At 42.1% G+C, this 21,707-nt stretch overlaps 1 protein-coding gene across 14 annotated transcripts in view; it reads right to left on the bottom strand.

Moving 5' to 3' along the window:
• spega (striated muscle enriched protein kinase a) overlaps positions 1-21,707 on the bottom strand; it is a 58,439-nt gene that overhangs the window by 29,225 nt on the left and 7,507 nt on the right. For 4 of the 14 annotated variants that reach the window (XM_055008472.1, XM_055008477.1, XM_055008470.1 and 1 more), the window contains exons 3-10: positions 10,570-10,612; positions 9,675-9,709; positions 8,791-8,889; positions 4,927-5,077; positions 2,968-3,798; positions 2,387-2,805; positions 915-1,061; positions 253-435 (exon numbers count right to left, since the gene is read on the bottom strand). In XM_055008472.1, the coding sequence (XP_054864447.1) occupies positions 253-435; positions 915-1,061; positions 2,387-2,805; positions 2,968-3,798; positions 4,927-5,077; positions 8,791-8,889; positions 9,675-9,709; positions 10,570-10,612 (1,908 nt within the window). Of the gene's footprint in view, positions 1-252; positions 436-914; positions 1,062-2,386; positions 2,806-2,967; positions 3,799-4,926; positions 5,078-8,790; positions 8,890-9,674; positions 9,843-10,569; positions 10,619-12,329; positions 12,684-18,887; positions 19,267-21,707 lie in introns of those variants that run through there. The other 10 variants (XM_023265805.3, XM_035946213.2, XM_055008474.1 and 7 more) reach the window with 9 other exon arrangements.

Below are 21,707 nucleotides of genomic sequence, written 5' to 3'. Positions count from 1 at the left end.
TCGCTGCGAGGAGCCCCGGTTGGGATGCTGAGCTCCAGCGGGCCTTTGTAGTCATTAAGACAGAATGTCAGGCGGAGGAGGGCTGGCAGCGGATTAAAGCGAGTGAGTCAACATGTTCGTGTATTTCAAGGAGAGCATCGTTTTCATGTGCCTCGGCATCTCCGTCTTCATTTAAATTTGTGTTGCGTGCTTGTAAATGTGTCACTGTAACACTGCTTGTGCGTCGGGCTCGCCTCGTATCTCCGGCCTCACCTGACTGGATGTAGAGCATGGCGCTGCAGGACGCTCGGCCCGCCGCGTTTGCAGCTGTGACGCAGTACGACCCGGCGTTGCTCGGCCTCATCTCCTTTATCAGCAGACTGTGCCGCTCGCCCTCAGCTTTAACGACATGGAAGGCATCGCTGCGAATCTCCACGTTATTCTTCCTCCACGTCACTGAGGACACAGAAAAATACACTCAAACAGTCACACAAAAACTGATGTAGAGGAACACACTTAACCAAGATCTGGAATGAAGAGGGGTCTTTGCTTTGCTTTCTGTTAAAAATACACAGATTTTACTTCAGTTCCTCAATACAAATGGAAAGGAATCTGTTTTGTAGCATCTTACCGTTAAGAATAAAATAATTAAATGCAACAAACAAGTTGCAACCAAAAAAAGAATATAATCAGTTAACTACTGTATTCTACGAGCCTTGGCAGAGTACTGCGCCCTCTAAATGCTTTTCTTGTTTTAAACTCTTTTTTCCCTTTTTTGAATCCATTTGACTGGTCAGGCTTCGTGTGTTTGTTCTTGTGTTGATGAATTGACTGATTTCATAGGTTCTCTTTATTGAGCTATTAATAAATAATACCTCAAAAAGAAAACAGAGCATGCCCCTGATATTGAGTTCACTTGATGTTCTGAGTTGTACCTGTGGGCGATGGGCTGCCAGTGACGATACATTTCAGCGTGACCTCCGAGGCACTGGGAGCCGTGGTGTCCTGAAGAGGCTTCTCAAAGCTCGGACCCTCGGGTGGCTCCTCACCAGCAGACAGGTAGGAGTCATCAGACGAAGCCCCTGGAAACAAGAGGAGTGTTTATGTGGAACTGCCTGTTCTCTGTTACCTGGTTTAGCGAAATGGGTCAGACCGCGGAATTAGCCGATGGGCTAGTTTCCATTTTTGGGTCCCCGAGTGAATCGACGAATCTGGTCGAGGGTTTGATTAATTTTCCATAGTGGATAACCCACTGTAGTTGTTATTTTTAAGACTATTCTATGTATTTGTTCTAGTTCTATCCCACCTGTTCTCCTTAGCAACTTTGGTTTTCTGTGATCTTGAGGTACTTTATTAAAACTCTGAATGTTACTGTCACGGATTGTTTTATTTACTGACTCTAATTGGCCTAAGGAGGTAAAACCATTCAGTATTTCACAACAAAAAAACAGACAAAATATTTAGAAATAGTACGTATTGGAATATCTACATAGGGGTACAGAGGCCCATTTCCAGCAGCCATCACTCCTGTGTTCTAATGCTACATTGTGTTAGCTAATCGTGTTGAAAAACTAATTGACGATCAACTGAATTGAACTGAACTCATGATGAGCAAAGTCACACCCGTTAAGAATCCAATTTTCCTGACCTCCTGTGGTTTGTTTTCCCACATTTCTGCAGGGATTTGCTGCTGTGCTCCCATTGCATCACTGTTGGAAGTGATGACATGTGCAACAGGGCACATTACAGACCACCTCCAACCACCAGCAGCGACACTGTGGTGAAACTGTCATCAACAGAGGACAGTTAAACACTGCTTTAAGTTGGTGTATGGTGTTAAGAAAACCACTTATATAGGATCTAAGATTCTTAAAAGGACGTTTGTTTTTTTTTTTTTAAAGTTATTTTTTGGCGTTATTGGATAGGCGCAGTGAGAGAGAGACAGGAAACAGGGGAGAAGAGTCAGGGGAAAACATGCAGCAAAGGGCCACGAGCGGGAATCGAACCCGGGCCAGCTGCATCGGGGACCAGCCCCTGTACACGGGTCACCTGCTCAACGCGTTGAGCTATACGGACGCCACTTTAAAATGACATTTTAAAGGTGAAAACTCTTATTAAACGCTGGTGTAAAACAAAAAAAAAGAAGAGACTCCTGCAAGCAAAAGCCACCATTGTGTTAGATAGGATTAGCTAACCCTAATTAACCCTAACCCTACCAAATAAAACTGTTAATTAAGTAGCCAACTACGCAATATTCTTCTCTGTGATATCAGAACAGAAAACATTTAATTTTTATTTTCTCATGTTGAGACACTTTCTCACTATGGTGCCATTGAAACCACTTTCGGAGTTGCACCGGGATTTTTACATATGCATTTATCAGTACTGATGATAAAATGTTTCCTACCTTCTTCTGGAGACCTGGGCTCAGCAGAACGGCCTTTCTTGCTCTTGCGAACTCGACCCTCCCTCCTCCTGGTCTTGCTCTTGTCTGCAACACTTTCCGTCTCCATGGGCTCATCCTCTACCAGGATAGTGGGGATGTTCATCTTCAAGGCCGGAGATGTCCTCCCGGCCTCCGCCTTCCTCCTCTTCTGGAGAGGGCTGATGGAGGGAGTGGGTGACGGGGTGAGCCGGGGCGGTTTGGGTGGATACTGGGACCCTGGTTCCCTCACAAGTACTGGGGAGGCTCTCTTCCCTGATGGGCTGGGAGATCTGCCCTCTGCTCTATTGCCCATCTTGGTGTCTCTGGAGGAGGATGAATAGCCGTGGGATGTGGCATCAAGTGTGTCTTTGTCAGCCGCCTGAGAGCTTTGTAAGGTTTCCCTGTTTGCAAAGAGAAGAAAACAGTCACATGTGGAAAAAATATGAACCTTCAAGTTACAACAAATGATTTCCATTTTGTCTCAAGGCTAAAAAAATGTGAAAATTCTCATCCATGTAATTCTTAAAAACACTCAAATCCATCAGAAAAGATAATCTTCAAACCTGATGGAGCTTGTCCTTGTGGCTGTTGGCAACGGTTGCCCTGGTAACTGGTGAACTGGTGCCGTTTCCATGGTAACAGAGATTCTCCCAGTGCTTCCTTGCGATGAGCTATCTGCCGGTTTCCCCTGTGGATCTGGATGTGTCATCTTTTCCTTTTCAGGGTTGTTGCTCTGATTCTGCAGATCTTTGCCTTGGGCCTGAGGATGAATCTGCAGAGTTCTGTCCACGTCTCTTCTCTCCTCCAGGGCTCGCTCTCTGGCCTCCAGCTTTTTGACCACTTGGGGAGGAATGGGCTCCAGCTTCCCGGTGTTAAACCGGTCTTTCTGCGACAGCTGCTCAGTGGAATACGACTTCTTCAAGCTTGGTTTGCCCACAAGCTTCTTGATCCTCTGCAACTCTTCTGCAAACTTGCTCTGGTAGCTCTGGACCCGCTGCGAGTAGCTCGTCTTGTCTTCCAACGATGAGGCCCGTTGCTTGAATGCTGCTCTCTTCTGCGCTGCCCCCTGCAGGATTTCCTCTTTGCTGGGGCCTCCGGTCTTCTTTCCACTGTCGTCCGAGTCAAAGGAAGTTGCCCTTCCTGGCAGATCCACACTGGACCTTCGCTCCTCAAAAGCCCGGACCTTGTCGAAGATCTTGGGTCCTGCTCGCGCCAGTTTGGGCGTCATGACAACACTGTTAGATGTTTGGTCTGTTTTAGAAGCTTTGGGGTCTGAAGGTTTGGTTTTATCCGGTTCTTGTTTCTGGCTGCTGATGCTGTTTCTGTGTGTGCTGAGAGGTGGTTGGGGGGAAGACAGGGAGGAGAACCGCTGTGATTCATCAGCAGTTTGAGTCCTAGAGAGGTGAGGGTTGAGGGGAAATGGAGGTGTGAAATTAGAGCTCTGGAGAAGCTGAAGAAGGCTTTGGATGAGTAACGAAGATGTAGCTGAATGTCAGTTTGTGTCATTTTGTCTTGTGAGTTCATTGTGTTTTCTCTGTGCTCTTTGTGTCTCACCTCATGAGCAACACGTCAGTAAAATAAAATGACAGAAATAATAACTGCCTGCATGTAGCATGTCTTAAGAATTTAATCTAACTGTGGAAAAGTAAAGAAAGTGTAAGACAGTCATAATTGAAGGTATGTCGCAGCAACAAAACTGCACTGAACGGTTACAAAATACCAGAAAAAGTGCCCCTGCTTTGACTTCAAATACAAAAACTTCATGCCTAAAAAGAACCTGTGAATAACATGATCATTAACTTGTGAGAAAATTCATGCTAATATCAGCTCGGATCAAAGCAACCCATGCATGCCACTGCAAACCTATAAAGACACGGTGTTAATCCAAAAGTCAGGGGTTGTTGTAGAAAACATGCAGTGGGTAAAAAGAGTAATCACAGTTTTCAGAAGTGCTGAATAATATATATTAGCAGATTGTGCCACTGTATCCTCTCTAATGGCTATAAGAAATATCAAGAATATTAACAATGGTATTTTGTTGACTTGCAATCATTGTTAGATTGAAAACAAAACCACGCTCACAGGAAGAAGACAGAGTCAAAGGAAAGTGTGCCATCAAAATAAAAACAAGAGGAAGTAACACCTTGAATATATGAAAGAGGAGTAAAAAATGAAGAGCTTTGTAACAAATGGAATACAATTTCTGCGAGTGGGTCTATGAGGGATAGAATGTCTTTTGCCATATGTGTCACTTTTCTTTGTAATTTTGGGTTTGTGGCCAGTCTGTTTGTGTTTTTGTGGAATCCTGGAAAAAAGAAGCCATGTGCTATAAGGGCATAGAAAATGTTCTCCCTCTGTAGAGGCTGAACATGCTCCCATAGTAGTCGCTGCCTACAGAAACACTTTCCTCTGAGCCCTGAACAGGCCGGGCCAGGTTAGCGTGAGACGCCCGGATCAGTGGCTCCACACCCAGGTGACGGACTGGAGGGGCCCCTTCAGTAGGAACCCCACCGAGGGCTTGCCTGGCTGGGTTTGAGGGGTCCAGATGGGACCCTGGAGGGCGAGAGCCCAGAGCCCGGAGCTCCCGCTCCACAACAGGGTCATAGGAACCAGGCAGAGTCGCCCTGCGATCCGAAGCATCCGGGTTATAGTCCATCATCCTGCCTCCCTCACCTGTGGACGGACAGACAGACAGACAGACAGACAGACAGACAGACAGACAGACAGACAGACAGACAGACAGACAGACAGACAGACAGACAGACAGACAGACAGACAGACAGACAGACAGACAGACAGACAGGGAGACACCAGAAGCAAGACAACACATCAACATGGGTGACAAATATTTGATTTCATGTCTTTAAAAGTGCGCAGCAATTTTTTAAAAAACAGCAATTAACTACAAATTTTACCAAATGTAAAAAAAGACAATTTTGTGTATCTGTCAGGTATTACTTCAGTCATGGATTCCTACTAATCTGGGGTTTTAGATAGACGGGGAATACTTGTTTGTAGGATAAATTCATTTTGCTTTTATAGAATGTCACATGACAGACGGAAAGAGAGAGATGAACTAATCATCTCTATCATGGAAAAATGGATAACGTACGCTATCGTTCAAAAGTTTGGGGTCACCCAGACAATTCCATGTTTTCCAGGAAAACTCACACTTTCGTTCATGTGCTAACATAACTGCACAAGGGTTTTCTAATCATCAATTAGCCTTTCAACACCATTAGCTAACACAATGTAGCATTAGATGTAGATATTCCATTAAAAATCCCCCATTTCCAGCTAGAAAAGTCATTTAAAACATAAACAATGTCTAGACTGTATTTCTGATTCATTTAATGTTATCTTCATTGAAAAAATGCTTTTCTTTCAAAAATAAGGACAGTAGTGTATATTAAACCTTTAGTCTGTTTTAGTGAGACCCCTTCCTTTAGAGCGCTCTCCTTTTCAAGTATATATATATATATATATATATATATATATATATATATATATATATATATATATATATATATATGTTTTTTTTTCAAAACAAAATTGATCTTATATGTACATGAATGAACTGAAAGCTGTGGCATTGAAAGGAGCAAGCATCTTGAGTTATTAGGAAATGATACTGACATAAAAGGAGAGCAGGAACATCACTAAGAATGAAAAGGGTACGACGGATAAATCGTGTATTGATTGAAAGCAGGAAATGAAGCAGAAAGTGTAAGGGCTCCTTAAAGAGATCCTCCCCCATCGCAAATCAGGTAATGATTGACATTTTAGTGATGAGCTACGGAGACAGGAATGCTTTGGCAGCAAAAAGGAAGAGTAGTCAGCATCTTGAGTTAACGAAGGAAACCTTGAAACAGCGACGGAGTCGAGGATATAAAACGTCACTGCTTGACTGATTGAATGAAATGATACTGACTCAGCGTCACCCAACATCAGCTTCCCATAAAACCAGAAAAACAACGAAATGAGGAATCTTTTCAGAAAATATTATACACTTCAAGGCCCTGACATATTGAGCTTCTGGATTCAGTTTTCCCTTTGCTTCATTTCTGCTTGACCAGGCAGCTCTGTGTCGTCTCGTCCACTGGATCTGTGGTCCAGCTGTAGCCACATGAAACCGAATCCTGCATCATCTGGGATTAAAATGCATCTTGTTGGTGTTGTACAAGGCTTTAGTTTGTATGCTGCAGAGGAAACCAGTCTGTTCCATGAAGAAAACAAATGATGTATCACCTCATTCCTCCCTCATTTGGTATTATCTTTCTGTTTTTTTGTTGCTCGTCTCTGGAGGGACGTGACGAGGGCGTAGTCAGCCCACCAACACGAAAGCTTAGAAAGTGCAAACACGCTGTACGAGCGAGGGAAGAATATAAAATGTCTTTGTGGTTCAGGAGAAGGGTGTCAATACTTGTGATCTATATTCAGACATCCTGTTGCCTGGTTAGGAATGGATGCTGGGAGCAGCTTGTGTGACTCCGATGCAGCAAATTAGTCAAAACTCTTTCAGGAATTCTCTTCATCTGTGCAACTCTGACAGGAAAAAGCTCATCACGAGTTCATCCTTGCCACTAAAGGAAAGGCACTTTGCCTTTACATTTGAGACACTTGCATTAAGAGATAAAGTGATTCAACATTTCTTTGCTCCATGTCTTGTCAAAACTGCAATGCAACGAAATGGCATCTCACTAAAACAGAATGTAACAAGGCTGATACAGGTCATGAGCAAATGTACAGCTTTATTCAACAAGAATAGAGCTTTAAGAATATCCTTCGGAAGCAAGAACAAAAATGTACTGACTTTATTTCATAGCTGATTAATTGTTTTAGTTGTTCTTCAAGCAGAATGCCCAGATTTGTATTTATGTTGTTGCATTTTTCTCCACTGGACAGAGAAAACAAGCAAGTTTCAGATTTATTCTAAATTATAAACTGACTCTTGAAGCAGTCATCTACAAAACAATCATTATTTGCAGCCTAACTATAAACAATAAAGACTGTGTAAGTCTGATACAGTTGTGTTAGACTTCAAGAAACAATACCTCCTCCATTTTAAATACAACAGTGAACTTTAACTACAAATCTGCTAGAATCATAAACCAAACCAGAGAAATATATATGTTTCTGCTACATGGGTAAAGCATTGTGTCCAGTTAATGGCCTTCAGTGGGATGTTTTACATAACTAAAAGTCCAAATCACCGACAATATATATGACAGTTCAAAAGTTAATGTCCTTATTTTTGAAAGAAAAACTTTTTTTTTTTTCAATGAAGATAACATAGAATGAATCAGAAATACAGTCTAGACATTGTTAATGTGGTAAATCAGTGGTCCCCAACCACCAGGACGCAGGTCATTTGGTACTGGGCTGCAGAGAGAGATTAAAAATGTTTTTAAAAAAAATATTTTATCCCTGGCGGAGTCTGCAGAGTGTTTTATTCTGAAAAAAAATGGCTGATTTTTAATGGGATATCTCCATAGGGGTACAGAGGAACATTTCCAGCAACCATCACTCCTGTGTTCTAATGCTCCATTGTATTAGTTAATGGTGTTGAAAGGATAACTGATGATTAGAAACCTCTTGTTAGCACATGAATAAAAGTGTGAGTTTTTATGGAAAACACGAAATTGTCTGGGTGACTCCAAACTTTTAAATGGTAGTGTACAATTTACAAAGACATAAAACTGAGAAAAGCAAAGCAAATCTTCCCTCTGGAGACGCCGGAAAAATATAATTTTGGACATTTTTTCCTTAAAAAAATACACAAAATAGTCACCTTTTAATCTGCCGATCAACAAACTGACTTTCATAAACTGTAATGTAAATAGTGCAAGAAATAATAGTTAAAAATAAGCTGAAAGCCTCACACAGTAACTCATTTTGAAACTTACTGCTCTACATTTATATCCTATTTTAACTCATGTACACAGTACAGGGAAATAATTGATCCCATCAGTTTCATTTATGGAGCAGCAGCATTTTTTCAGTGAGATCCAGACTTGAGACGGGTTCTTGCTGAAACTAGGCCAGTGTGTCACAGCGTTACATCACACCATGAGGGATTAATGCATTCTGCCATATCGGATTTCATCCAATGCACGTCTTGGGCCAAGCTGATAACAACCTCCATTAAATCTATCAATCTGCATTGAATCATAATTGTGCAGAAGTGTGTTTTTGGCAGCAGCGTTAGCGGTGCAGTAAATCAAACTGACTATCTTAAAAAAGGCTGAATGTGCTGCACTCTGGAGCACCTTTCAGGAGTAGCGCAGTAAAAATATATGAATTTAAAGACAAAAAAGAGCTGAAGTATCAGCTGTCCAATATGAGAAGTGCTGAAACTAGAGATAAAGTCCTGTCAGGTGAAGTACCTGAAGGTCCTCTGCGACCAGCCTTGTCTTGGTGCCTCCCGGGGCCCTCTTTGGTTTCCATCTGAGGTTCTGTGGTCTCATCCTCTGTGGTCTCAGAGTCTGAAATGAAGAAAAAGACAAACACCTCGATTAAAGATGGACAAAGATGGCTGGAACTGAAGTAGAGGGTGAGGAGAAAACAAGAGGAAGCGGAAAATAAAGAGTCCAGGTTAAAAAAAAAAAGAATGACATTTCACATTTGCTTAGCAGTTAGATGGGTCCTTGAAAAGAGCTGCAGAGCCCCCAGAGTGAAATAAATGGGCTGAAAGTCGAGCGTGACATGAAGCCAGCTGTGGCTTATAAAAATACATGACTGAAACATGCAGGGATGCAGAGATGCTCTTCTCTCAGCTCTGGATCAGTCTGTCTGTGGTAACTAAACAGCAGGGGAGAGAATTTACCAAGATCAGAGAAAAATCTAGAAAAGATTTCTGCTGGAGGAAACATATGAAACGCATCACCTCTGTAGAGATGATGTGTTTGATTAAGGATTTTATATGCTATTTATAGGTGCTAAAGAATACCAGGTATAATCAAATAACAGTTGTGTTGAGATGATTCTTAAAGGATGATTTTTTTTTAACAGCACTGATAAAAATGGCACAAAACAAACAGGACAGCACTGATTTGACTCATTCAAAAACAGAAAGAAAAGACAAATATCAGGGCGTGACGGTAGTGCAGGCTTGATTTGTGGAGGGAGCTGAACTTAAACATTTAAAACAACACGACACAAAAAAAAAAAAAAAACAAAAGGCCACAGACTGGATGAAAATAAACCAGAGATCATCAGCAGGGTAAACGGATGGAGGGAAAATAAGGTCAAATCAAGCAGGCAGGTTTACCATAGCTTTGCTTTCGGCAGGAGCGGAAAACTTCGCTTCCATAGTGGCAGCAAGAGAGGGCAGACGGGAGAGCACCGTTACTATGGAAACCAGCATCTCTCTCACCCACACGACCAATCCTCTTCGTACCCATTAGAGTCTAAAATCGCCAGCCAAACTGCTGGGTGGCTGACAGATACGTTTACAGGTTAGGGTGCCTGTGAAGGAGGAGGACGACAACCACAAAACAGGTTGCACCTCATCGCGCCTCACATCAAGTCAGATAATTCCAGACGGTCGGCCTAATGATAAGAAAGCCAGTGAGCAGTCACCATTAACTGCGCACGTCGCCAGCAGCATGTTTTCATGGGCATGTAGATCCACCCATCTGGAGCGAATGAAGCCAAATAGCTCACACGCCAGGCGAAGGAAATCATCTCAGTGATGTAATTACGAGGGAATATCTTTCACAGTGTACAACTTGCATCGCAGTGCAAACAGGATTTGGAGCCTCTGGTTTGGCTTCAGTTGCAGATTGCACAAATATTGCCAAATATTATACCATCAATGATCGAGGCCAGACATTATTCACTCGAGGATTTTAAGCAGAAATGCAGCAGCTTGATTACAGAATTATTGCTTTTTTTTGTGGGGGTGGATGTACAATAACAAAACCCACTCTGGTTGTAAGCAGTAAAAACACAAATACACTAAAGCAATATAGATGTTCTACAAGTTTCATGTACAACAGAGTTATTAGTAGAATAAATCAAAGTGAAGCACATGCTGTCGAAGGCTAAAATACGACACAACAGAGGAGAACAGAAGCTTACAGTAGTTTACATTTCTAACTGGAAAAAAAAAGGAAAACACAACAGACCACAACAATAGAATAAAGCTCATACTGACAACACACCATGGGTAAATCTGCCAAATGTCCGCGTGGAATGCCCAGTTCTCTGAAACAAGATACAAGAGTATAATGCATTATTCAGCAGCCAACGCAGCCAACGTTTCTGTTTTACACAAAACATTAAGAGTCCCATTTACCCCCGAAGTACCGCTGCTGCTGCCACATCCTAAGACTCATTTTACTGCCTTGGTCCTGACATCATTTAGACGTGTACACGAAGTAATGTCATCCAAAAGATATATGAGGACAACAGTATAGCAAGAAAGTCTGGTTGAGCCACAGTTCTTGAGCTCTAAAGCTTGTTCTTCACTAATGGAACAGGTCTTACTGCTGATTTTGGAGCTTTTACTAGCATCTTGGTAAGTAAAGTTGCTAATGATGGCTGCAATATTGGTTACATACTGCTTTTGTCAAGTCTTTTAAAACCAGCCTGATTGTCTATTTCCGTCATCATTTGGTCTGCTGGTTGAATTAACTTGTTCTGAAACATTAATCAGGTCAACAGCCTTTGATGGAAACACCGAACCTCCGGTCGTCCAGTCCCATCTACAGTCGAGATGAATTTCTAAATTGAAGAATATCTGACAAACTCTGAGGCTATCTTTGAGTCAGGGTCTGTGCTGATGCAGCAGTTGGTGAAAGTGCTTCCTGGACAGTCTGTCAATCAGCACAAGGAGAGCTCCTCAGAATGACTCACGGCTTTGCAGCGAATGGAAAGCAAAAGTAGCAAAAGTGCAAATGACTCATTTCGCACTCATTCCCCCTACGTTTGCCGCACACTCCCCATTGGTTAATGCTTTTTGTGTCAGACAGTTTGATTAACTGTTGCCTGGTGGTAGCTGCTGGTTGACAGATCCCCCCCCACCCCCACCAGAAGCCTCAACTGTTGTCGTGATCTCCATTGTTATGCCCTGAAGGCACTCATATCAGCAGAGCCCAGCCACAAATGGATCCCTTTGATATTTTGGATTTGGCCAATACTTCAAAAAAAAAAAAAATTCAGTGTTTAATCAAAATCCAACCAGCATTATTCTGACAAATCTGCAGCTGGAAGCACAATAACACGTCTCGAGGGTTCGATATTGATGCAGAATTGAGAAGAGGCAGCATCAGAAAGCAGCTTTGTCTTGTCTTTCGCTCACTTCGTAGCCCTCCTGAGTGGCTGCCCTGATTCTCATGTCTCCATGGAGTGTAGCCTACTGACACACTTTTCATCTGCCCCCAATTTCTGAAACCTGAATTGTGATATTTTAACAAAACTGTCACACAGCAAGATCCATATTTCAGGACATAGATTGAGCAGAGAGTTATAGAGGGAGTCTGGACAGCTACAGGAATACAGGATGTGTAGAAATCCTAAAACAAGCTTCAGAATGAGGGTCTTATTGTTTCTGTTGCTTACAGTACACTAAAATACATTTTTCTGCCTGGCAACCAGAGTTTTCCTAGGCTGACTTTCTTTCTTTGTTAGCTTGTCCTGATTTGTCCTACAGCAAGAATCACAATAAGCCACAACTTTGCTCCTTCAGCACATCCCCAACGCAATTTAACGTTCAATTACTATTAATATATCCCCTAAAATAAAAGTCTTGATCAGAATTCTTCATGTTTATTTCACTGATATTGACATCGTTATCAGGTAAAGGGTGTGGCATACCATCTGAATATGTAAAAACCTACAAATCTCCAGGAAGAACAACAGAGATAAGGCTTAAAAACGCCAGCACTGGACAGATTCGTCCCCCATATAGGGGCAAACTCACCTGAAATCTCTTCTTGGACCAAATTTTCTTCATCTTCAAGTAGTGCTTCCTGTCAAGCGTACAAGATTACCTGTGGCACGAGCTCACAAAAACATCCCTACAAGCCGAAAAAGCCCAGGGTGTGGCATCAAAAACAACAACAAGAGAAGGAAAATCAAGCTTTAAAACAGGATTCTGCTGCCTCTTTTTTTTTCTGCGTGGGTGTGTTTACTCTCCGGTCTAGCAGCAAGACGGGCAGAAAGCGAGCGAGGAGGAGAGATTCAGGATGCAAATAAGCCAGAACCAGGTGTCTTTGTGTCTGAGAGTGCATCCGCTGATGTGAAGCGTCTCTCTCTGACGTAGACGCTGCCTTCAGAGGGGCAATTCTCAGCTGGTTTGTCCAACTCCCCCCCCTCTCTATCTCAGCCGAAAGCCACTCAGAAACAAGGGGAGGTGGGGGTGGGAAGCCGGAGCAGAAGGGCTGATTGCAGTGATGAGAATGGAGAATAAGAGGAGGAGGGGAAAAAATGACAACAATCAGCTTCAGCAGAGCATGTTGACTTCTGTTTTTTTTTTTTTTTTTTAAATCTCTGAGCAAAGAAAGATGACAGTAAAAAAGAGCAAGATTGAGGAAAAGAAGAAGAAGTCAGAGAGGGGAAGAGACAAAGAGATGAAGAGCAACAGAGGGGGAGGAAACAGAGACCAGGATGGTGGGGGAGAAGATTCAGGAGGGAGGAGAGAGAGCCCGAGATACTGGGATGGAAGGAAAGGCGAGGGTGAGCGAAATATATCGGCTTCGTGATAAATAGGACTGTGAATAAAACACATCCTTAAACCTCTATCTTTCAGTCTATTGTCCTCTTTTCTTTGCCGGGTGGTAGCAGCCGTCAGCAGAACCCAGAGCCGATTAAATATTTATCTATATTCCATGTCTTTCAGCTTTAGCTAGTGATGGGGTCAAGGCCTCCAGCAGCAACACATTAGCATTGCTGGACTATTTCAGAGCAAACCAATCATGGTTTCCATTAATCATTAAGTCAATTAAATGATAAAGAAAAAAAAAAAACACAGCTCATTGCAAATCCACAGTAAAAATCCAGAGAAACAGTGCAAACAATGATTTGAAGGAAAACAGACAATCCTCTTATTTGTGAAGCTGAACGAGCAAATATTTGACATTTCTGCTTGGTTAATGTTTTAATTGATTAAATGACTACTTGTTGTCAATTAGGTTTGTAGAATTGAAGCAAGTGATTAATTATTTCCAGCAAACAATAACTCAAAATTGTTATCGACATCACTTCAAATTGCATTAATTGATTGTTTTTTTTGCCTGTTTGGGAGGAGGGCTGCACAGTAGTTAGGGGTTAGCCCTGTCGCCTTGCAGCGAGAACATCTCTGGTTCGCATCCTGCCTTCCTGCATCGCGTTTGCATGCTCTCCTTGTGCATGCTTGGGTGTTCTCCAGCTTCCTCCCACAGTCCAAAAACATGTTCAGGTTAAATGCTAACTCGAAATTGTCCGTAAGTGTGAATATGAGTGTGATTGTTTGTCTCTATATGTAGTCTTGTGATAGACTGGTGACCTGTCCAGGGTGTCCCCTGCCTTCACCCTAAATCAGCTGGGATAGACTACAGGTCCGCCCCCGACCCTAATGAGGATTAAGTGGATAATGAATGGGTGGATGTTTGGAAGGAGCTGAACTCAGAAATGCAACTGTGACATACTGTCTCCCTGTAAAAGTCACTAATTTAAACATCTGACAGTTACTAAACACTCCAGCAGTGTTTCTGTCACCCTACAAATGTACCGTAAGCGCAAATATTCACTTTCCTTTTAGCTTTATTCGGTCGCTAACAGCTCCTGAGGGAAATATCTGTCTCCTTCACTGCTAAATCCTCCACAACAGCTGGTCACCAACTCTGTCTCTCTGCTGTCACACACCATTCAACAACACAACTATAAACAAGAAAAGCACTCGGAGAGCGCAGTACTCCGCCAAGGCTGATCAGTCGTATGATTTCCGATGCTAATGTCCAGATAAGTCCACAGCAGTTGATCTATAGTAGGATCGCAATCATGTGATTGTCAGCAGGCAGCTGATGTAGTGTTCACTTGTTGTCATAGTTACAGTGACGCTGCGCCACTGTCTCACAATAATACAGAAATGTTTAACAAATCAGTGAAGCTGCATTACTGCCAAAATGTAATCAATGGTCTTTGTGTCATATATGACCTTTCCTGAAAATTTCATCCAAATCCGTTAGTCCATTTTTGAGTAATGTTGCAAACAGACAGACAAACCAACGCCGATCGTCACATAACTCTGCCGCGTTCCTTGGCAGAGTAAGAATAACAATGGGGCTGAATATTAAGGTTAAGATCCTCCAGTATCATCTAATATACAAATGTACCCAACCAGGTTCAGGGAGGGCAGCCATCTGCCTCACCAGGTCAGGGTGAGGGTCAAGGAGAGGGAGATAAAACTTAGTTTGATTGCAGCTAACCTATGATTTTTAGCAAGTGTTGTGCAAAAATGTTTTTTACTTCTCAGTAGAAAGGGACTGTAGGTATTTTTACTCCGCCAAGTAATGTTACGTGACAAACGCCATTGGTCTGTCTGCAATATTACTCAAAAACGGGCGAAATTGGATGAAATTTTCTGGGAAAGTCAGAAATGACACAAGGACCAAGTGATTAGATTTTGGCAGTGATGCGGCTTATAGTCTGCATCCACGGATTTGCTAAAAAATTCAATATCATTGCGAGACAGCAACAAGGCATCACTGTAACTATGACTACAGGTGAACACTACGTCAGCTGCCTGCTGACGATCACGATTGCGATCTTACTACCAATCGACTGCTGCAGACCACAAATTTTTAAACATTTCTTCCGTTGGAAATTATACGACGACTAAGCAGCCTTTTGCAGAGTAAATATTTCATCCAGTGTTAATATAAGAACACTAATGAGAGCAGTATTACATTTATTCATAATTATATCACCAACAATCTGGCATATTTCAGCTAACTTGAGGTGAGAAGTTTGCGCCTTCCTCCACTATTGTCTTATTTTCATCTCACTAAGCTAATATTGACATAATAGTGATGTCTATTTCTGCATAATGGCCTGCATATATCAAAGAGAATATTATGAAACTCTCTCCTCCAGGACTTCTGATTTGTAGAGAAACGTGATCAGGATATGTAACTGCTTTCCACCGTCTAACTGGCTTCTCCTTCCAGCCTCTCTCGGTCTCGAATACACACTTTGAAACACATTAATTCTTCTTTCAGATGTTTCTGTGCTCCCCAACACCTCCCCATCACACCAATCTAAAAATAATTACAGGCAGATCCAGATCTAAGTGCCCAGAGTCCTTCATCCACATATCAGGACAGCTCCTCTATCCTCGATTTGAACGACAAGCTTTTTAGCGTTGTTAAGTGAGGCATGTTACTGTTTACGGCCTTGTAAACACAGAATCAATATGGGAGATTTACTCCTGCAGTGAATCAGGATCTGCTCGGTGAATGTGGATTTTCATTCTCGCTGTGAGCTTCTTCATCCGATGATTATCAGCTTGCTACAACAGGTGTTTTTTTTTTTATCCTCAAAAACATCACTGACTCGATTTGAATTTATTCTGTTCACAGATGCAGTGGATTATTTTAACAAACCTCCCTCTGTTCACCCTCAGCCGCCTCGCACTCCTCCTCCATCCATCAGCAGTGAGAAGCATTCGCTCCAGCAGAAAGTGAAGCAATCAATACAATGCTTTATGCGTGATATGGGATACACCCCCAAGTAACAGTTCAGATGCCGCCGGATCAATAAGCCCATCATAACACAAGCCAATGAGAAGCCAGATACGGTGGTGGAGCGTCCATTTCATGCTGCTTGGAAGCATCTCTCATGAGGTCGTCTTTTTATGCTCACTAAAAGCCAGTCAGCTTTAAACGAACCTCTGGCTGGAACATCACAATGTCAGATAATGAGATATTATTCGTGTCATTTATCTATTACCAATCTGGTTCATTTGACGCCTGTATGTTCACTGCACAGACTTAGATCGTAATTAGTGACCTCTGACATCTATCTGACATTCCTGTGCGAACAAGATGGAGTCAAATTTGAATGTTTCTGTTCAATCAGCCTGATGCAAAATTTGTCTTCTGCAATGTCAACACGCATGGAGAAATCATAGACACTGAAAGAGCATGAAAAAGACTTTGGACAGGTGCAATTTGGAGCGCGCTGTAGTTTAATTAGCTTAAAACAACAAGAGAGTAAGCAGACTTCACGGACACCCATTGATTTTGTGACAGAGGCTGCTTTGTGTGGAGGAGCCTTGATAGATGTCTTCCAGGGATACAGCTTTATCAGCAGCACGTCTGGCAGAGTCTCTCTGCAACGGAAAACAGATTCTGCTGCTGTTACATCACAGTGTGATCACACTGTTTCTGTTTGTCAGCGCACACCGAGTCCGATCATACCCAACCTGACATTTAACAACATCTATGTCTTCAAGAAAAACCTCTTCATCACTGTAATAAGGAACATATTCAGGTCACTGCCGTCGCTTAATTGTCATAATGTCTTGGAGCTATTCCCACTAGGTATTTATCTAATGATAAGTATTTCTTCTGTGTATCTACATTGTACACAAACAGATTAAGGCAACATACAAAAGCTGGACAAATGTATGTTCAAAACTGTGCAGAGTTCTTAAGTTTTCCACAGTCAACAAAACCACACAGTGGAATCTAGAAAGAAAACCTACAGAAAGACAGCAAAGCATAAAGGATCCTCTTTCTGAACGCAGTCCTTGAGATTATGAGTTGACACTATTATTCTATGACAGTACAAAAAAGAAGGACACAAGTCATATTTCCTCTCCATATCTTTCTATCAGCTGTACTTTCCCTGCAAGTTAACAGCCAAGTTCCAGCAGCTGTGTTCAATCCTTTGCTCTTGTATGAAAAGTGAAGAAAACCCAAAATGTTCTGTGAATATACTTCAAGATGTCAAGTCATGTAGTCTAGACCAAAGCACAGACCAAACAGACACTGTATAACCCATCTGGCAGCTGCTCCAGGGAGAAAAATTGCATTAGATGCTATTAGACTCCAAAAAAACCCTTAAAAACAAAAGTGGTATTAAGCTCATATTGTGAGGAAGTTTGGAAATCCCAGATGACAGTGGCCCATGATGACAGTCACACTGCAACCCGATGCTACCACCTAATCCTGATCAGATCCCTGAGGGTTCCTGAGAGCAACTGTGTACCAGCAGGATGGAACACAAACACACCATTTGCCAGACCAAACATGAGGGAAACAGCGATGGCTTTAGCCTCGCATATTGCCTCAGCTGCGTCATGAGAATAGAGAACCTAATTACTCAAACTGCATCCTTAATCCACTTGAACATAATGTCTGGAGAATGTAAAATCATCAAGCAGCTATAGATTATTTCTTTTCTGGTATGACAATGTAAGCCATCCATACAAGAGGACTGGCTCAGTAAAAATGCAGAGTCTGAATGCCATTAGACATTGTCTCTGCAGAGATGGGCTTAAAGTTCTGCAGAACAACTTTCCACAAACACAAGAAGATTAAATACGACTGACTTCAGTAATTCGCGTCACCTAAATATGTAGCGGGAGGCAGGAATTGATGGGACTCGGAAACACCCCCACAATTTAATCAGTTGTTCCTTGTATCATTTCTGACGGATAAGTCCTGATAAGTCCGCAGCGGCCAATTTGTAGAAGGATCGCAATCATGTGATCGTCAGCAGGCAGCTGACGTAGCGTTCACTTGTCATAGTTACAGTAACGTCGTGCTGCTATCTCGCAATGATATAGAAATCTTTAACAAGTCCGTGGATCCAGACTATAAGCTGCATCACTGCCAAAATCTAATCACTTGGTCCTTGTGTCATTTCTGACCTTCCCTGAAAATTTCATCCAAATCCGTTAGTCCATTTTTGAGTAATGTTGCTAACAGACAAACAGACAGACTGACAAGCGTATGCCAATTGTCACATAACTCCACTGTTCCTTGGTGAAGTAACAAAACATCTCAGCACTGTGGCCATCCTGTCACACTCTCTGATGTTGTCTGAATTTGTTTAAATTTGGATGATCAATTGTGCCTTTAACAGGAGAAGGTTTGTATTTTTTTCTCAGGTAAAAACCATCATTTTCTTTCAGTTGTTTAAAATGTGACCCTTTTGAAATCCAGAGAAAAACAATGCTAATAAGCAACTATATTCATATTTTACAATTCAGAAGTGGACTGCTGTACCTTAAAGTTGAGCCTGCAGTAAAAAGTGTTATCCATGAGCGTACAACAGAGAAAAACTCAATCCAATTAGGCAGTAACAATAGCGGCCTCCAGTGTATTACCTTGTTTTCATTTCCATTACAGCTGTTCCACTTAATTGAGTCTGCATATTATGCTTTCCTGTGACAGCGTGAACCTTTTCTTACTTCAGCCTGTTAAAAGATCCTAAACAAACCATTTTATGCTGTCATACTACACATTTTGTATTGACAGCAGCTCCCACTCACCTCTCTGTTTCTTACTTGTCGGCCCACTCACTCCTTCCCGAACGTTCCTCAAAGCTTTCCGTGCATCCAGTAGCTCCTTCCGCAACATGGCTCTTGTTTTCCTTTATAAACCAACTAGATCACTACTGCTGCCAAAAACAACTTCTCCTCCTAGTGCGAATGTTTTCCATCGAAGACCACTAGAAAACAAGGGAACTTCCTCAGACTGGCCCCAACGGCCCGACATCTCCCAGTTTCACCTTCTCTTATTATGCCGTCTTCAAAATGGCCTCTTCTGCAGCGTGAAACGGTGAAACAAGCATGTGCCGCCTTCAACTCCACCATCTTCAGCCCATGTCTCTCTTTCTTGCCCTCTCCCTGCTCCCCCAAAGCCCAAACTTTGACTGCCAACTTCAGTGGGCTATTTCAAGTGGTGCACAGTACAACCCCTCTAGTTGTACTATACTTTCCCTCTGCACCCCCTTTCAGAGAGCTGCCTCCCCTCCCAGTTATAGCAGGAGATTAAACTCACTGCTGCACAGAAACCAAACGACCTTTGCTGTCCTCTGTGGGCCACCCTGCCTGGACGACAGGGAGTTTTTTTAACTCTAATACACAGCAAATGTGTTCCAATAAGCCTTTTCGGATATGCTACAACTTCACTTACTGAACAATAAGACAGCTACAGTGATAACAATGGAAGTGAGGAGGATCTATTTCAGACAACTATGTGCTCACAGACCTTGAAGCTGGAGGTGAATAACTCTGTGGCCTTGTATGAGGTAGAAATGAAGTTCAGACTCAACTTTGTGACTGAAAGAAGACATTCAAAACAATTGTTAAAATCTAAATATGTGAATGTGGATGATTGTGGGCATTTATTAAAACCAAACACAACGGACTAAAACCTCCTTCTCACTCTGACACACGTCAAAGATGTTTTTCAGGTGATGCAACACATATTCTGCCGTTTATACGGGGGATAAACGAAGCTGGAAAACGGTATCTATATAATTACTCTGCCAAGCCGTGGAGTTATGTGACGATCGGCATATGTTCGTCTATTTGTCTGTCCGTCTGTCTGTCTGTCTGTTAGCAGCATTACTCAAAAATGGAAAAACGGATTTGGATTAAATTTTCATGGAAGGTCAGAAATGACACAAAGACCAAGTGATTAGATTTTGGCAGTGATGCAGCTCATAGTCTGGATCCACGGACTTGTTAAAGATTTCTATATCATTGCAAGGTAGTGTCACTGTTACGGCTGTGGCCGTATTTTCTAATATGGTAGTATAGTGTTTGCAGTTTGGAAATGTTTTGTTGTCTGGGAGTGGGTGCTCTGTGTTTGTGTAGATCTTTGTCTCGTCCTTGTTTTCTGTGTGAGTCGTCTGTTCGTCTTGTTAGTTTGTAGTGGGTGTTATGTGTCTGTGTGTAGATCTTTGTGTCGTGCAGGAATCATAATTGGCGGCAAGGCGGACGATACTGGTTGGCTGTTTCCCCTTTTTAAAATCTTGGCGGCCGGCAGTGGAGAGGGAGCCACTTTGACAGCAGCACCCTTTTGTGTGTTTGTTTCCCAGCCTCCAAACTCTAGAATTGAAACCTGTGTTCTGTGACAGATTAGACTAGCTTTGCTTTTGCTAGATTTAGTTAGGTTTTCTCTTTCTGGTAACTGTGGTTTTGATTGGATAATTTTGTTTCATCCAACCACATCTGATGTACAAATCAGTGATGTAACATTAATGCAAATATTACATTTAATTTGAATTCTATAAAAATGATGTGTATCCCTTTATTAGTGTGCTTTTTAGCATACACTGTGTATTAGTTCAGATTGCTATTTATAAAAAGGGATTATCTTGCACTGGGGACATTAAATGTATAGCAAGAAGGCTGCAATATAAGCCAACTACAGTAGCAGTATTGTAAAAATGTGAAATACAGTGTTTTTGAGAGTTTGACTGATACTAACAACTGGAAATCTGAATATATTTTTGCCTCAACTGCTTCAAGTTGAATTTCTAATGTAATTTGTCTTCTTTTTTCTCTCCAGCTCTGTGGAAGAACAATACAAATTGACTGTGCAACTGCAACTTTAAATACTTTAGACTAGAGACAGTTGGCTGTGACCCAGAAACCTACATCTACCTGATCAGACTGTTCCCTTTACAGAATGGATCCACGTTTAAACCACAACAATCTCTCTCAGCAATGGGACAAGAATCCATCCATTCATTCATCCATCCATCCATCCTCTACACACCGTTTAATCCTCATTAGGGTCGCGGGGGACTGGAGTCTATCCCAGCTGACGCAGGGCGAAGGCATGTTCACCTAGACAGGTAACCAGTCAGTCACTGTTCCACAGAGAGACAGACAACCAGTCGCACTCACATTCACACCTCTGGATCATTTAGAATCGCCAATTAACCTCAGCATGACTTTGGAAGCCGAGGTACTCTATGAGAACCAAGCAGGGAACATACACACTCCAGAATGCACACATCTTTTTTAAAATCATATGAAGATAGATTCAGATGTCAGGTTCAAATAAGAACTTGTGCAAAACAGCAAAGACAGGGACGTGTTTGAATACTGGCTGTGCACAATCATCGACAGCTACACTAAGTGTTAGACAAAACCAAGCCAATATGAGCCTGCTGGCCTTAAGCTCTGAACTTATATGAATGCACTGCTATGTTTTCCACAATTTTTAGATGCGACACATTGTAAACAAAACCACTTTTAGTTACAACTACTTGTCAACAGGTTGTATTCAGTCTTAAATGCAATTTATGAAAGTCTGTATCTGGTAGCATAATGTTGGTGGTGTTTCCTTTCCCG

This window comes from Amphiprion ocellaris, chromosome 24 (genome assembly GCF_022539595.1).
Source record: "Amphiprion ocellaris isolate individual 3 ecotype Okinawa chromosome 24, ASM2253959v1, whole genome shotgun sequence".
Taxonomy (NCBI): Eukaryota; Metazoa; Chordata; class Actinopteri; family Pomacentridae; genus Amphiprion; species Amphiprion ocellaris.
The sequence above is the reverse complement of the archived record's forward strand: the minus strand, read 5'-3'. Positions and strand labels throughout refer to the sequence as shown.